This window comes from Hakea prostrata, chromosome 8 (assembly GCF_041222555.1).
Source record: "Hakea prostrata isolate BN-2017 chromosome 8, UWA_Hpros_2, whole genome shotgun sequence".
Lineage (NCBI taxonomy): Eukaryota > Viridiplantae > Streptophyta > Magnoliopsida > Proteales > Proteaceae > Hakea > Hakea prostrata.
Genome location: NC_142607.1, coordinates 50,885,370 through 50,902,047, shown reverse-complemented (window position 1 = coordinate 50,902,047; position 16,678 = coordinate 50,885,370). Strand labels below are relative to the sequence as shown.

At 36.6% G+C, this 16,678-nt stretch overlaps 1 protein-coding gene and 1 pseudogene across 3 annotated transcripts in view; both read right to left on the bottom strand.

The window, feature by feature from the left end:
- Positions 1-8,878: 8,878 nt before the first annotated feature.
- LOC149008469 (pentatricopeptide repeat-containing protein At2g27610 pseudogene) overlaps positions 8,879-16,678 on the bottom strand; it is a 44,849-nt pseudogene continuing 37,049 nt past the window's right edge. Inside the window, exons 5-7 of one of the 2 annotated variants that reach the window (XR_016174987.1) lie at positions 10,589-11,064; positions 10,442-10,490; positions 8,879-9,927 (exon numbers count right to left, since the gene is read on the bottom strand). The product of XR_016174987.1 is annotated as a pentatricopeptide repeat-containing protein At2g27610 pseudogene, transcript variant X2 (transcript). The remainder of the gene's footprint in view (positions 9,928-10,441; positions 10,491-10,588; positions 11,065-16,678) is intronic. The other variant, XR_016174986.1, reaches the window with a different exon arrangement.
- LOC149008470 (pentatricopeptide repeat-containing protein At4g39530-like) lies at positions 12,154-13,444 on the bottom strand. Its single transcript, XM_089164959.1, has one exon. The coding sequence runs from the start codon at positions 13,333-13,335 to the stop codon at positions 12,160-12,162; it is 1,176 nt and encodes a 391-aa protein (XP_089021085.1). The 5' UTR covers positions 13,336-13,444; the 3' UTR covers positions 12,154-12,159.

Below are 16,678 nucleotides of genomic sequence, written 5' to 3'. Positions count from 1 at the left end.
CAATATGCATGGAAGAATTTATGAAATAATCCGAGGTATTAAGGGATTTTGTAGGAAAATCTACATGGAAGAATTTCTAGGAAACAATTAAAATTTGCCAAGTGCCAACATCCAAGGAACTTAATTTCGCCGAATTTCGGCGAAATATCAATTCATCCCCCTGGCGAACCGAAACCAGGGGGCGAAATGATATCGGCGATATCTAGCCATTTCTCCCGATATATCGCGATATATCGAAAAATATCATTTTTCTATTTTTTTTCCGATTCTTATATTATTTCTTGCACTTTTTAAGCGATTTCTCTCACAATTCTATCCCATCTTACCAATTCTATCCCAATGATTCAAAGACTAAAAAGTTAATGTGTTTAATGTAATTAGGAGGAGAATCTTCATAAAATAATTTATAAATAGGAAGACATTTTATAGCAAAATCTTCAAGATTAATGAGCAATCTTACCAACTATATTCTAGTGATTTAGCCCTCAAAAGTCAACATGCCAAATGTGGTTAGGGAAGAATATATACATGAAATAATTTATGGAAAACAATTTAAATTAGGAAGGATTTTGTAATAGAATTTTCAGAGTGAATGGATAATCATTCCAATTATGTCCAAACGATGTAGGCCTCAAAAGGTAATATGTTAAATATGATTAGGTAGAAGAATTTAAATGGAAGAATTTATAGGAAATAATTCAAATTAATCACATATTTGCATTAAATTAGAATATGCATAAAATTTACAAAAATTATTGACTAAAAATTCTAAAAACTGGGGGCGAAAATTTCCAAATGGGGGGAGTGAATGGATAATCATTCCAATTATGTCCAAATGATGTAGGCCTCAAAAGGTAATATGTTAAATATGATTAGGTAGAAGAATTTAAATGGAAGAATTTATAGGAAATAATTCAAATTTATCACATATTTGCATTAAATTAGAATATGCATAAAATTTACCAAAATTATTGACTAAAAATACTCAAAACTGGGGGGCGAAAATTTTCAAATGGGGGGCGAAATATCGCCGAAATCTCAGCGATATTTCGCCATTTTGCCCGGATCGTCGCCTAGCGAACCGGGCGAAACGAACGTTCCTTGCCAACACCCCGATTGACCGAAACATGCACCCGAAATTTCGGAGAAATGACGGTCCATGATCTTCATCAATGGACTTCATCTTCCCAAGTTAGGTTTAACGAAATTTATTTTTCTACCCCAAAAATAGAGAATCCAGTTGAGAAAGTTCCATTTTTAATAGAAACTCCAAACAAAGAAAAGTATTATATATAGGTCACAGAAGGGAACAAATTACACTTGGGAACAAATCATCCGCAAATTTTCTATTTATTATATTACCTTAATTTCCTTCAGAGCTATTTAAATGGTATGGGGTTCATTGGACCCAAAAAAAAAAATCAGTTGATCTGAAGAAACTCGAAACCATGAATGCCTTGATTTTGATCGTAGTCCTGGTGTTTTCATCGTCCTTACTCGAGCCATATTTTGTGCAAGGAAAAATGGGTGTTCATGTCATAAATGACTTGGGTCCAAATGAGATACTAAATCTCCATTGCAAATCCAAAGATAACGACCTGGGTCCTCAAATAGTTGCTTATGGCAAGGAGTTTGAGTGGCGCTTCAACCTTAATTTTTTTGCAACGACGCTTTTTTGGTGCTGCATGGATTGGAAAGCCAAGCACAGTTGTTTTGACATCTATAAACCCGATAGGGATGATTATAGAAGTTGCAACGCTGAGAGAAGCCAAGAATGCTATAGGAAGGTAAGACCGGATGGCATATATTTCAGCCCATTTCCGAACACTGAATTCTGGAAGGTGTTCTCATGGTAGTGATTTCAAGGATATATACTACTAACCAAAGTTGGTATGTTAAAGCGGTTAAAGACTCAACTTCCCTAGGTGAGGTCTTTGGGTTCACACCCACTCGGCGGCATTAATATAAAAGCTCCCCTTGAGCGCCGACTCTCTTTGTTTACCTTCTTATATTTATCATGAATAAATGATCTATAAAAATGTGCCATGCTTTTACTTGATTTCTATGCCACGCTTCTTCTCGATGAAAAATGGGAAATTGGGATAATTAAGTATTCTTGGAGATGTGGGGATTGATTCATCCCTTTTGATAACATTCACGTACCTTCAGTGTCATCAAAAAGGCCTGTTAATACCTCCCAGAACCTCTCTGCATGCTTGTGGTCCAGGCTTTACAATACATCACTCCAGAAATTTGAGACATGACCGGTAAAACTACAAAAAAGTTGTACTAATTAAGCAAGACAAAAGTTAAGTTGGTCTATTTTTATAACTGCTGGCATCTGCAGCAAAATCTTCAAGATTAATGAGCAATCTTACCAACTATATTCTAGTGATTTAGTCCTCAAAAGTCAACATGCCAAATGTGGTTAGGGAAGAATATATACAGAAAATAATATATGGAAACAATTTAAATTATGAATGGATTTTGTAATAGAATCTTCATAGTGAATGGATAATCATTCCAATTATGTCGATGTAGGCCTCAAAAGGTAATATGTTAAATATGACTGGGTAGGAGAATTTTTTGTTTGTTTGGAAGAAGTAGCTGATAATATTAATAAAAGAAGAGACTATACATGAGATTACAGATGGTAATAAGTTTTGCCAGAGGCGTCACTATAAACAAGCTCAGCCAACCTAGGCGGAAAAAAGGGCGTACCCAGTGCCGAAGCTCCCACACTGTGGGGTCTGGGGAAGGGACTTTCTAGGCAGCCTTACCCCTGCTTTGCAGAGAGGCTGATTGGAACCCGTGACCTCCAGCGCACAATGGAGAGACTCCACAATTGCGCCAGGCCCGCCCTTCAGAATTTAAATGGAAGAATTTATAGGAAATAATTCAAATTTATCACATATTTGCATTAAATTAGGATATGCATCAAATTTACCAAAATTATTGACCAAAAATACTCAAAACCTGGGGCGCAAAACTTCCAAATGGGGGGAGGCGGGTGAAATATTTTGCTGAAATCTCGGCGATATTTCGTCATTTCGCCCGATTTGTCACCTAGCGAACCGGGCGAAACGAACGAAAGTTCGTTCTTCCCAACACCCTGATTGACCGAAACATGCACCCGGAATTTCGGGGAAATGACGATCCATGATCTTCATCAATGGACTTCATCTTCCCAAGTTATGAGAGCACGTGGATTGAGATCTACGAATTAATTTTGTTTTTTAGGTAAAAGATCTCTGAATGAATAGAGAATCAAAATAGATTTGATTTAGGTTTAACGAAATTTATTTTTCTACCCAAAAAAATAGAGAATCCAATTGAGAAAGGTCCCTTTTTAGTAGAAAATCCAAATAATGAAAAGTATTATATATAGGTCACGAAGGGAAAAAAATTACACTATAGTTGGGAACAAATCATCCGCAAATTTTCTATTTATTATATTACCTTAATTTCCTTCAAAGCTATTTAAATGGTATGGGGTTCATTGGACAAAAATAAAATAAAATTAATTGATCTGAAGAAACTCGAAACCATGAATGCCTTGATTTTGATCGTTGTCCTAGTGTTTTCATCATCCTTACTCGAGCCATATTTTGTGCAGGGAAAAATGGGTGTTCATGTTATAAATGACTTGGGTCCAAATGAGATACTAAATCTGCATTGCAAATCCAAAGATGATGACCTTGGTCCTCAAACACTTGCTTATGGCAAGGAGTTTGAATGACGCTTCAACGTTAATTTTTGGGCAACGACGCTTTTTTGGTGCTGCATGGATTGGAAAGCCAAGCACGGTTGTTTTGACATCTTTAAACCCGAAAGGGATGTTTATAGAAGTTGCAACGCTGGGATAAGCCAGGAATGCTATAGGAGGGTAAGACCGGATGGCATATATTTCAGCCCATTTCCGAACACCGAATTCTGGAAGGTGTTCTCATGGTAGTGATTTCAAGGATACTACTATGTACCCTGTGGATCACAGACTCTCTGTGTTTACCTTCTTATATTTATCATGAATAAATGATGAATAAAAAAGGCTTCTTGCGCCATCCTTCTACTTGACCTGTAAAACTGCAAAAAGGTTGTACTAACTAAGCAAGACAAAAGTTAAGTTGGTCTCTTTTTACAACTGCTGGCATCTGCAGCAATGGTTTTCCAATATAAAGTCGTCATATTAGAAACTGACTGTACATATGAAGAAGTTCACCATTCAATAAATCACTTCACAAACCAAAATCTATTCGAATGGCACCAACATTACTTATTTTGTCTGCTTAAATATCCCATCAGGGAAGTAAATCATTAATGGTGTGTTTAGGTTAATCTGCAGAACCTTTCTATAGTTAGAACCAGCAATAAATGAGCTGGGAGCTTTTGGGTTAAGGGATGTTCAAAAAATGATGGGTTTTCTTAAGGGATGGTTTTGGAGAGGAATTTTGGTTAAGTTTAGGTTAACAGAACTTTGGATGGGCTAAAGAATTGTGTAACCCTGGGAGTTGGCCCTCCAATGTTTGTTTGGGGAACCAACATCAGCATAGAGGATGTTAATGCTGCCATTCTCCGGTTCCTAAGACACTTCACAGACCACCCATCTCACACCGAGGGGAAATACATGAGGGCAATTCATCACATTCTTGATGTGGAAGGGGAATCACTCGATGTCGATGCTCAGGATGTCTATGATTACGATTCCGACCTCTACACCAAGATGGTTCGTTACCCACTCGAGGTGCTGGCAATCTTCAATATTGTTCTCATGAATTTGGTTAGCCGCATCAAACCTCTGTTCGAGTAGCACATCCAAGCTCGAATTTTCAACCTCTAAATGTCCGTTTCCATGAGGAATCTTCACCCATCTGGTCATCTTCTCTTTCTTATTTTTTAATTTTAATAGCGTTGAGAAAGTTAATTGTATATCATATTCAGACTTCTAATGCTTTTGGATTTCATATGACCAGACATCGAGAAGATGGTTTCTGTGAAAGGTATGATCATCAATTGTAGTTCCATAATACCTGAAATCAGGGAAGCTGTATTAAGATGCCTTGTTTGTGGGTTCTACTTCGACCTTATAGTTGTAGACCAAGGTAAGTTATCAGTCCAAGCTTGTTTGGTGTTTTACTTTGATTTTACTTGTGATATATAAAACATGAATTATAACACAATAATTTTCGCAAAGGCCTAGCATTGATTATATGAAAACATATTTTCTTATGGTGGATGCAGTCACCTTCAGATATCTTATTAGTTTAACAGTATATGAAAATTTGGACATGCGTCTATTGGATATTATTACAGCCTATTTATATGTCTCACTCGAGTGTGAAATTTATATGAAAATCCTTGAAGGATTCAAATGACTGAAGCATATAAAAATTCCTAGGAAGTTTGTTCAATAAGGTTTCAGAGATGATCAATGCATATATGATATAATCTCCTTAGTGGATATTTATTAAATGAAAAGTATAAAAATGATATAATTTATTATTGTGCCTTTATTAAAGGATATTGATCTAAATTTAATAAGTGTATATGATGATGATTTAAATATCATTGGAACTCCTGAAGAGCTTCCAAAAGCAATAGACTATTGGAAGAAAGAATCTGAAATGAAAGATCTTGGAGAGACAAAGTATTTATCATTTGACGAATAGAATACTCGTTCATCAATAAACTTCTATAGAGAAGGTTTTGAAGCGGTTTTACATGGATAAAATATATCCATTAAGTACCCCAATGGTTGTGAGATCGCTCGACATAAATAAAAGATTCATTTCAACCCCATGAAAACATAAAGAACTTATTGGTTTTGAAGTACCATATCTAAGTACAATTGGGGCATCAATGTATCTTGCTAATATTATACAATTAAATTAGCATTTTCTATAAGTGTATTAGCAAGATTTATCTCTTCTCCAATACGAAGACACTAAAATGTTATTAAACATATATTTCAGTATCTTCAAAGAATTATTGACGTGATGTTATTTTATGAATGTGGACATCAACTAACTAGTTTTGCAGATGTAGGATATTTATTTGATTTGCATAAAACTAGATTTCAAACAGGTTATTTATTCACAAGTGAAGGAAGCATGTAGTCTTTTACTAGAAAAGGGGTTTCAACAATATTATACGAAGATAATGCTACATGCATAGCTCAATTGAAACCAGGATACATCAAAGGAGATTAAACAAAACATATTTCACTGAAAATTTTTCTTCACTCATGATCTTCAACAAAATGAAGAAATTTATATTTATTGAATTCGTTCAAGTGATAACTTGACAGGTTTATTTATTGAGGCATTGCCTACTTCAAATTTTGAGAAGCTGGTACATGACATTGGAATGTGCGTATTCAAAGATACTCAATGATGTTATCATCAGGGGGAGTAAAATCCGTGCTACACTTTTTTACTTTACAAAAGTTTTGTCCCATTGGGTTTTCCTGGTAAGTTTTTAATGAGGCAGTTACCAATATGTATTATTTAGATATATATACTCTTTTTCCTTCACTAAGATTTTTTCTCACAGGGTTTTTTTTTTAGTAATGTTTTAATGAGGTACATTATCTATTGATGGACATCCAAGGAGGAGCGTTATAAATAATATTTATTTATAGATGTCAATTACTCTTAAAGATATTGTAATTCAAATTGAAGATTTCAACTACCTTAGGATGCAATCTTGGTGATTCATATTCTCATATTACTGAAAATCACAACTATCTCATAAACAATGTTGGCAGTCAATATTTTCATTCTATGCACCTTTTATCTTAGGTGACAATCTATCCTTCCATATAAAGATTATCTTATTGTGTGTGAAAATCATATATTGTATTTTTTTGTAGACTCTGATATTACCATATCAGAGAAGATGTTAGTTCCATTATAAATCTGTAATGATTAACTCAATAGAATAATTGAACTCATCTTGTCTTTCTTCTTTGTATTCAATATATTTTCTTTATTTTATAACAAAAAAAAATTAAGTTGAGTTTAATTAATTAACTAAATACCTTCACTAAAGGCATGAAGGGCGTTTTGTAAGGTTTTGGACTTTGGAGAGGGTGCATTATGTTTCCAAAAAAGACAAAAGGGGTCTCCATGTAAAAGAATTCTTACAAATATCATTTAGGATTTCAAATAAATTTATTTAGCAATACAATACAAGATATCGACAATATATTGCCAATATATAGGCAAAATTTTGATGATTATTCGTTTTATCACGATAAATCAAGCGATGATCTCGAAAATTCTCTGCATAATTGGAAATACAAAGGGATTCTTTTTTCAGAATCTTTAAGGTCAACCCACAATCTTACCAATTCTGCCACAATGACTTAGGCATCAAAAGGCAAGTTAGGCAAAATGCCAAATGTAGTTAGGGAGGATAACAAATGAAAGGATTTCTAGAAATAATTCAAGTTAAGAAGGGATTTTGTAGCGGAATCTTCGTGGTAATCTTACCAACCCTATCCCAATAATTTAGGCCTCAAAAGGCAACGTGCCAAATATGGTTAGGAAGGAGAATATGTGTTGTAAATATGTTTAAAACTTAATTAATATTATTTTATATTTTTATATAAATATATGTTTTAATCGTGTCTTTTATCCTATGGTTTTTATTTAGTCCCACATTGGGTTGAGAGGAGTTGATTATATCGTTTATATATAGTAAGGGCCTATGTAATGTTAATTTGGGGTTACGGATCGAACCCTATGCGACGCGAATTGAGCCTAAACCCTATTGTGACCCTACTATATATATCCTACTATATATATATATATATATATATATATATATATATATATATATATATATATATATATATATATATATATATATATATATATATATATATATATATATATATATATATATTAATAATCCTCAACAAGATTTCAACAATATACATGGAAGAATTTCTAGAAATCAGTTAAAATTTGCCAAGTGCCAACATCCAAGGAACTTAATTTTGCGAAATATCAATCACCCCCTGGTGAATCGAAACCAGGGGCGAAACGATATATCGCCATTTCTCCTGATATATCAGAAAATATCATTTTTTTTTAATTTTTTTCCCTATTCTTATATTATTTCTTGCACTTTTTAAGCGATTTCTCTCGCGATTCTATCCCAAAATCTTACCAATTCTATCCCAATGATTCAAGACTCAAAAGTTAATGTGTTTACTGTAATTAGGAGGGAATCTCCATAGAATAATTTATAGATAGGAAGACATTTTATAGCAAAATCTTCAAAATTAATGAGCAATCTTACCAACTATATTCTAGTGATTTAGCCATCAAAAGTCAACATGCCAAATGTGGTTAGGGAAAATATATACATGAAATAATTTATGGAAACAATTTAAATTATGAATGGATTTTGTAATAGAATATTCATAGTGAATGGATAATCATTCCAATTATGTTCGAATGATGCAGGCCTCAAAAGATAATATGTTAAATATGACTAGGTAGAAGAATTTATAGAAAATAATTCAAATTAATCACATATTTGCATTAAATTAGAATATGCATCAAATTTACCAAAATTATTGACTAAAATTACTCAAAACTGGGTGCGAAATTTCCAAATGGGGGGGGGCGAAATATCGCCGAAATCTCAGCGATATTTCGCCATTTTGCCCAGTTCATCGCCTTAGCGAACCGGGCAAAACGAACGAAAGTTCGTTCCTTGCCAACACCCCGATTGACCGAAACATGCACCCAAAATTTCAGAGAAATGATGGTCCATGATCTTCATCAATGGACTTCATCTTCCCAAGTTAGGTTTAACGAAATTTATTTTTCTACCCCAAAAATAGAGAATCCAGTTGGGAAAGGTCCATTTTTAGTAGAAAATCCAAACAAAGAAAAGTATTAAATATAGGCCACAGAAGGGAAACAATTACACTATATTTGGAACAAATCATCCGCAAATTTTCTATTTATTATATTACCTTAATTTCCTTCAGAGCTATTTAAGTGGTATGGGGTTCATTGGACCATAAAAAAAAAAAAAAAAAAAAAAAAATCAGTTGATTTGAAGAAACTCGAAACCATGAATGCCTTGATTTTGATCGTAGTCCTAGTGTTTTCATCGTCCTTACTGAGCCATATTTTGTGCAAGGAAAAATGGGTGTTCATGTCATAAATGACTTGGGTCCAAATGAGATACTAAATCTCCATTGCAAATCCAAAGATAACGACCTGGGTCCTCAAATAGTTGCTTATGGCAAGGAGTTTGAGTGGCGCTTCCATCTTAATTTTTTTGCAACGACGCTTTTTTGGTGCTGCATGGATTGGAAAGCCAAGCACAGTTGTTTTGACATCTATAAACCCGATAGGGATGATTATAGAAGTTGCAACGCTGAGAGAAGCCAGGAATGCTATAGGAAGGTAAGACCGGATGGCATATATTTCAGCCCATTTCCGAACACTGAATTCTGGAAGGTGTTCTCATGGTAGTGATTTCAAGGATATATACTACTAGCCAAACTTGGTATGTTAAAGCGGTTAATGACTCAACTTCTCTAGGGCAAGTCTTTGGGTTCACACCCACTCAGCGGCATTAATATAAAAGCTCCCCCTGAGCGCCGACTCTCTGTGTTTACCTTCTTATATATTATCATGAATAAATGATCTATAAAAATGTGCCATGTTTCTACTTGATTTCTATGCCACGGTTCTTCTAGATGAAAAATGGGAAATTGGGATAATTGGGATAATTAAGTATTCTTGGAGATGTGGGGATTGATTGATTCATCCCTTTTGATAACACTCACGTACCTTCACTGTCATCAATAAGGCCTGTTAATACCTCCCAGACCTCTCTGCATGCTTGTGGTCCAGGCTTCACAATACATCACTCCAGAAATCTGAGACATGACCGGTAAAACTGCAAAAAAGTTGTACTAATTAAGCAAGACAAAAGTTAAGTTGGTCTATTTTTACAACTCTGCAACAATGGTTTTCCAATATAAAGTCGTCATATTAGAAACTGACTGTACATATGAAGAAGTTCACCATTCAATAAATCACTTCACACACCAAAATCTATTCGAAATGGCACCAGCATTGTAGGAGTGGAAAGACGCATATTCCAATATAAATATCAGGGAAATTTCAAATTTGATGTTCAGAATTTTGATTTAAAATGGACTATTGCCCCTATATTTTGGTAATCACTTTCTACTTTGTGCCAAGTTGCCAACATGAGCTCATGGCACTCTTTATGAATTACTGAGAAGTGTATAATCTGGTCTAAAAGAAAATTGTAGTCAATAGAAAGCATAATGCAGAGAAAAAGAAATTATTGTAGACAGAGGATGGTCTGCCCAATTTAACTGCAAACAGAGGAAGGATAGATTTGAAGGTACCAGCTAATAGAAGACCAAAGAAAATTTTCTTACACAAGTTGCACTAGGTGAGTGACCTTTACGAGGGGGAACCTTCAAAGTCCTGTCATGGGTAACTGCAATCTATCAGGCATGTAATGAAAGAAACACTCTGCCAATTTGGATTAAAAAATTTATATTGAAGACTTTAATGGACCTTACCTTCGTGAACAGAATGGCCGTTGCATCTATTTTCTTGCTTACAATCAGGTGCTTCAACTTTGACAGGCCCTTAAAGTTTACTTACATTGACCTGAAGAACTCCAATTTGACTGAGCTGAGGCAATGATGCTTTGTCCCCACTCTGCATTGCCTTGTGGTCTTCTTTGGTAGCTTTCCTTTTGCCATGATTATCTACACAAGGTCTAGATTCACTTTGAAAGCATTTGGATACTGCTACTCCTTTCACAGCCATTTTTGGCAACTATTTGGAAAAAGAATTCCAAATCACCAAGGTATCCAACGAATAAGAAGTCTCCAAATACTAGGAAATGGTCCTTGGAGAAAGTCAGCGAACCAACTTGGAAGAGATGTTTTACCCAATTTTCCAAACTCTTCAATCAATTATCTTCCAGAGGGTGCAATGAGTACAGATTGCAAACACTCCATTAAGGTAAGTGGAGAAATGTGTTGGTACTCTGCCAAATAAAGCAATTCAGTCTATTGCAAGTGAAAGTCAATGGAAGAGAAAGTCTAGAAATCAAGTATGAGATTTAATAATTCAAGACTTCAAAATTTATAATCAAACATGCTGAATATTGCAGTACTAAACCCATAAGCAGTATTCCTTATCTATACAACTGAAAAAGGTTAAAAAAGACTTACCATTTGGTATTTAAAAGACCACAATTCCATCTCCATTATGGTAGTATTATCATCAGTTATTCACTCGTCACTAATCATATAGTTGCCAGCTGAAGTCTGGGGAGTAGCCTTCTTCTTTCATTTTCAATAGAAGATCATCGAATATCTGGTAGATGGCTTTTGCTTCTCGGTGATTTCTGTCCCTGGCAATAAATCCATTCACCACACTCCTTATCTCAATCCAACTCCAACCAGCATCTTTCTTTACTCCTCTCTTTCCATCATCTTCCTTGTCCTCTCTGATTCCAATCTTTCCCCACAGTCAGCAATTAAGTTTGAAAGAAGAACATAACTTGCAGAATCGTCAGGGAACAATTCAATAGCTCTCCGTGCGGTGTGTCTACCTAGCACAAAGTTTGAGTGTACTCTACAAGATCCTAAAAGAGTTTTCCATATCAAATAATCTGGATCAAATGGCATTTGTTCAATAATCCAGGCGGCCTCATTTAGCCTTCCTTCTTGGCCCATAATGTCAACTAGACAAGCATAGTGAGACATTGAATGGACAATCCCATAGCAGCTCTCCATGATTTTAAAGTATTCAAGTGCTTCATCTACATAACCTACATAACCTACATGACTACATGCATTCAAGATTCCCACAAATGTAGCATCATTAGGTTTGATGAACCCTGATTTAACCATCTGATCAAAGAGTTGAAGGGCCTTTTTCCCATGCCCATGATGAGCATACCCGTGAATTAATGTGTTCCATGACATGAGATCATGTCTAGGCATGCCATCAAATGCCAACCACGCATTATCGATTTTTCCACACTTAGAATACATATTAACAAGGGCATTTCCCACACAAACATCAGCATCAAATCCTAACTTCATTGCAAAACCATGCAGCTGTTTTCCTTGATTCAATAAAGCCCGAGTAGCACACAAACTAAGAACACCAGAAAATCCATATTTGTTAGGCTTAACTCCTCTCTTATGATTTGGCAAAACAAGCTTGTTGATTTCTCACTCAACCCATTTTGGGTGTAACCAGTTATGGCAGCAGACCAAGAAACAGCATCAGGATCCTGGATTTTCTCGAATACTTTTCCAAGTTCATCTACCTGGTTGTTTCTTGCATACATGGTAACCAAAGCATTTGAAATCCGAATGTCCAATCCCAAGTTCAACTTTATCACAGAGCAATGGACTTGTTTTCCCGTTCCTATGAACATAGGGGATAAACCACAAGCCCCGATAACAGCAACAAAGGTATACTCATTGGGTTTGATCCCTAAATTGATCATTCTGTAGAACAACACCAGGGCTTCATATCCAAGCTCATTTCTGGCACAGCAGGAGATCATTGAGCTCCAAGTGACCACACTCATAGTATCTAAATGTTCAAAAACCAGCTTGGCACTCTCATAGGAGTTGTTCTTTGAATAAAATTCAATCAGAGCACTAGCAGAGTAGACGCTCTGATCCAAAAAGGTTTTAACCATGTAAGCATGAATCTGCTCACCAACTATTGGTTGACAGCCAACCAAAATGCTACTGATGGTGTGTTCATTTGGGTCCAGCCCCAACTTCCTCATCCTACAGAACAATTCAAATGCCTGTTCCAGCAAACCACTCTTTAAATAACCCCCAATCATAGAGGTGAAAGATAACAAATCGGGCTTCAACATTCCGTTGAAAATTTGGTGGGCTAAATCAACTAAGCCACACTTTGAGTAAAAATCAATTAAGCAAATCTTGGTTCTACAATCATGAACAAACCCAGCTCTTATAACCAAAGAATGAATCAGAATTCCCATATTCAACATAGAAAGGTCAGCACAAGCCTGAAGTACGACATTTAGAGTGACATCATTGGGAAGAACACCCATTTTAATCATCTCCAAAAACAAAGAAATACCGATTTCAGGAGAACCATTCCGAACACAACCAGAAATTGTTGATGTCCAAGTAACTACATTCCTTTTCGACATCTCTCCAAACACCTCCAAAGCATCACACATACAATAAGATTTCATAAAGAGATCAATCAGAATTGACTGTAGAGCGATTGCAGGTTCAAATCCTTCTCTTTTCATCTTAAAACACAACTTCTTTGCTTCATGATGCGTCCAAAATCTGCTCAGCCCTTAGATCTCCTTAGAATGACCTGCAAAACGAAAGCGTCAGATGTGGCTCGACCGCTAGGGTCGGGAGTCCACCTCCGAATGCTAAGTCAGTCGATGAACTTAATCACAAACGGCTCTGCTAGAAGCGCAGAGCTAAGGAATGAGTAATTGGAATACGATTTAGATCATAAGCATCTGAGTGTTTACGTCCAAATGTGTGTGTACGGATCTGGATCTCTCCTTTACCTTGTAGGTAAGTGATGTTTATATAGAGTGTACCTTCGAATCTTCTTCGTTGGATGTATTTGAGCCTTCTTCGGATAGTCATTGGATTCTAATAGTTAGATCCGTTGAGCGATAGACTTCTACTAGTTTGAACTAGTAGAGGACTCCTAAGATAACCTCACGGTTATCTGATGATTATCCCTTCAATAGTGATAAGTGACAGCCGCCAAGTTGTGTCTGCCATCATTAGGGTAATTAACCTAATCCATAAGTCGGATTAGGGCGTGCTTGTTGCTAGTTTAGTTTTCTTCCTCAACAAGCTATCTCCTGGACCCGGCTCGCTCGGAAGCGAGTCGATTCCTTTCGTCCCGACCGGAGTCGAAGGTCAAACCAAGTATGAATCAGGTTCGATCATATTTTCTCCACATCACGAGTCCCCCAAACCAAGCGTTCGGTCGATCCCGAGGGCTTGGTTTTTAATTGGGTTCGTCGTCAAGCCATGGTTTTCGCATAACCCACTAAATGTTATATCACATTTAATGCGGTGGTCACTTTTCCTCGAGCGTTGTGAGGGCAATGCCACGCGTCTTTGCAGTCGATCTATCGTGGCTCACGTAACCTAAGCGACGGTTTCCGAACGCCTGTTTCGGATTCGTGAGTTCAAACTTTCAAAACGTCTTCAAATCTCGACCGTTGATGCTAAATCAATCTCGATCGGTCAGGTCCTCGAACACTCGTGCGGTTGCTTAAAAGCAGTTCGTTGTCTTCGTAGGTTTCATTCTTCTTGTCTGGATTTGAAACTTCATCGTCTGCTTCGCGTCTTCTCGCTCTCAAGCTTTTGCTTCACTGAATCAGTAAGTTTACTGATCCTTTTGCAAAGTTAAAAACTCCTTGTCTCTCATTTTTTTGTTTGTTTGTACCTTACTGAAGCTAGTAATGGAGGATAATAGGGTTTCTTCTGCCCTGGTACCCAGCGTCAGTAATAGTAGTGGTAATGAAGCTTTTGATTCCCTTCCTTCTGAGCAGTCGGATAGTGATAATAAAACCCTAACCGCCCTCTGGCAAGAATTCGCAGATAACCAGAATAGGTTAGAAAGAAAAACCGAGGCTTCTTCTGCCCTTCCTGAGTCTGGACCATCCACGACTCCTAAGGTGACTGCCGAATCTTCTAAGCAGTCAAAACAAACCTCCAGGTCTAATGGTGGACCTGGTTCTGTTCCCTCCTCTTACAAGGAGGAAACCCTTCTTTCGGCCATCCAGGGTTTTGATTTTCCTTCTTCTTACCATCTTAGGGCTCCCAATCCTGATGAGAGGGTTGATTCAATCCTTCCAGGCGAATTTTCCCTATCCATAGATGCACTGGAAAGCGGGGTTCGCTTTCCTTTTTTCAATCCTTTGTTCTCAGCCATTCTGAATCACTGAGACATTTGCCCTGGAATGCTCCTTCCCAATAGCTGGAGTCTTATCGTCGGCTTCTTGGGTTTATGCTTTGAGCTCGGCCTCACGCCTTCTCTTGCTCTTTTTATGCACTTTCATCTTCTTTTTATTTCCCATCCTCCCGATTGGGTTGTGCTCTCCAAACGTAATAAGGCTGAGCTTGATTGGAGGGGTAGCATTCTCGCCAAAGGAACTTGCCCTTCTAATCACAAAGGATGGCGCGAAGGATACTTTTTCTGTCGAGCGCCTCCATCAGATCTCAACTTCCCGACCGTCTGGAAACAGTATACTTCATTGAAGAGATGTTCGGGAAAGATGCCTTAGCCTTTATTCCCCCACTGCTCCTTCATTTATTGCAAAGTCTACCCGTTTCCCTTCCTTTGCTGCGAAGTCCAAACGTTTTATTGCCTTTGTATACCATTCATTGTTTTCAATGAATTGGTAATACAACCATTATTTAAATGGTGGTGCGACGGTTGGAGGTACTCTCGTATCATGTGTCTATTTCCATGTGGCCTCCTTATGATCGTTGATCTTGCCTGTTGAGGAATTCGAAGCGTTTCTTCGATCTGGGCCATTGGTTGCCTTTGGCTCTCAACCGTCGTCTTAATACCTGAGGCTATTTAAATCCTTCGAGGGTACTCTCCATTTATCCTGCTATCTACAAGTTAGATTTGCAAAAACGACATTCCGTCTTTTTGCTCTGCTTCCGTATTCCTCGTACTCCAACAATATTTCTTATCAGTCTCTAAACAAGTGAGCCTTTTGCTATCACCAATTTCTTCTCCTTCCCCCTGAGTAAACTCCACAGTAGTAGTACTTGGGGTTTACTTAATGGGTATTATGAGTAGTTCATATCTGACAGAGAATTAGGGTTTTCCTTTGTTCCTTGTAGGGGTGTCAACGGTGCGGTTTGGAGCGGTTTTGGGCCGGGCCTAACGGTTTCGGGCTGAAAAACCCCCAGCCCAAACCAACCCATTTAAAAGATAACGGTTTCGGTGCGGTTTCGGTTTGGTGCGGTTTGGGTTCGGGTTGACTAACGGTTTAGCCTAATGGTTTGGATTCGGTTTAGACTAAATTAAAAATCAATATTGAAATTTATATTTATTTTTTCCTCAACTCCAAATCCTAGTTTCTCACACACAAAACTACAAAAGATAGATAATGAAGACTCCAAGTAGATCCAACGATAAGTGATGGCATTAGCATGAACGTGAAAATGAAATTTGAAACCCTGATGCTTGATTTCACAAAAGTGAAAATGTGAAAGACTGAAACTGAAACAACGTTCACGATTAAGATTAAGATTTAAGAGTTAAGAGTTAAGAGTTATCAATTAAGACTTTTAAATTTTAAAATAATAAAACTAAATGAAATTTGAAAATTAAAAAGTTAACGATTAAGATTAAGACTTAAGAGTTATCAATTAAGACTTTTAAATTTTAAAATAATAAAACTAAATGAAATTTGAAAATTAAAAAGTTAAAACTTAAAACTTAAACTATTAAACGTGTCAACACCCAACTCTCAACTACTCAAACTCGAGTCTCAACGTTTCAAACACCGAAACTCATGGATCATTAATTACATTTAAACAATACCAAAAAAATTTATTTACATTTAATATGTTTATTTTATTTATGTAAAAGAC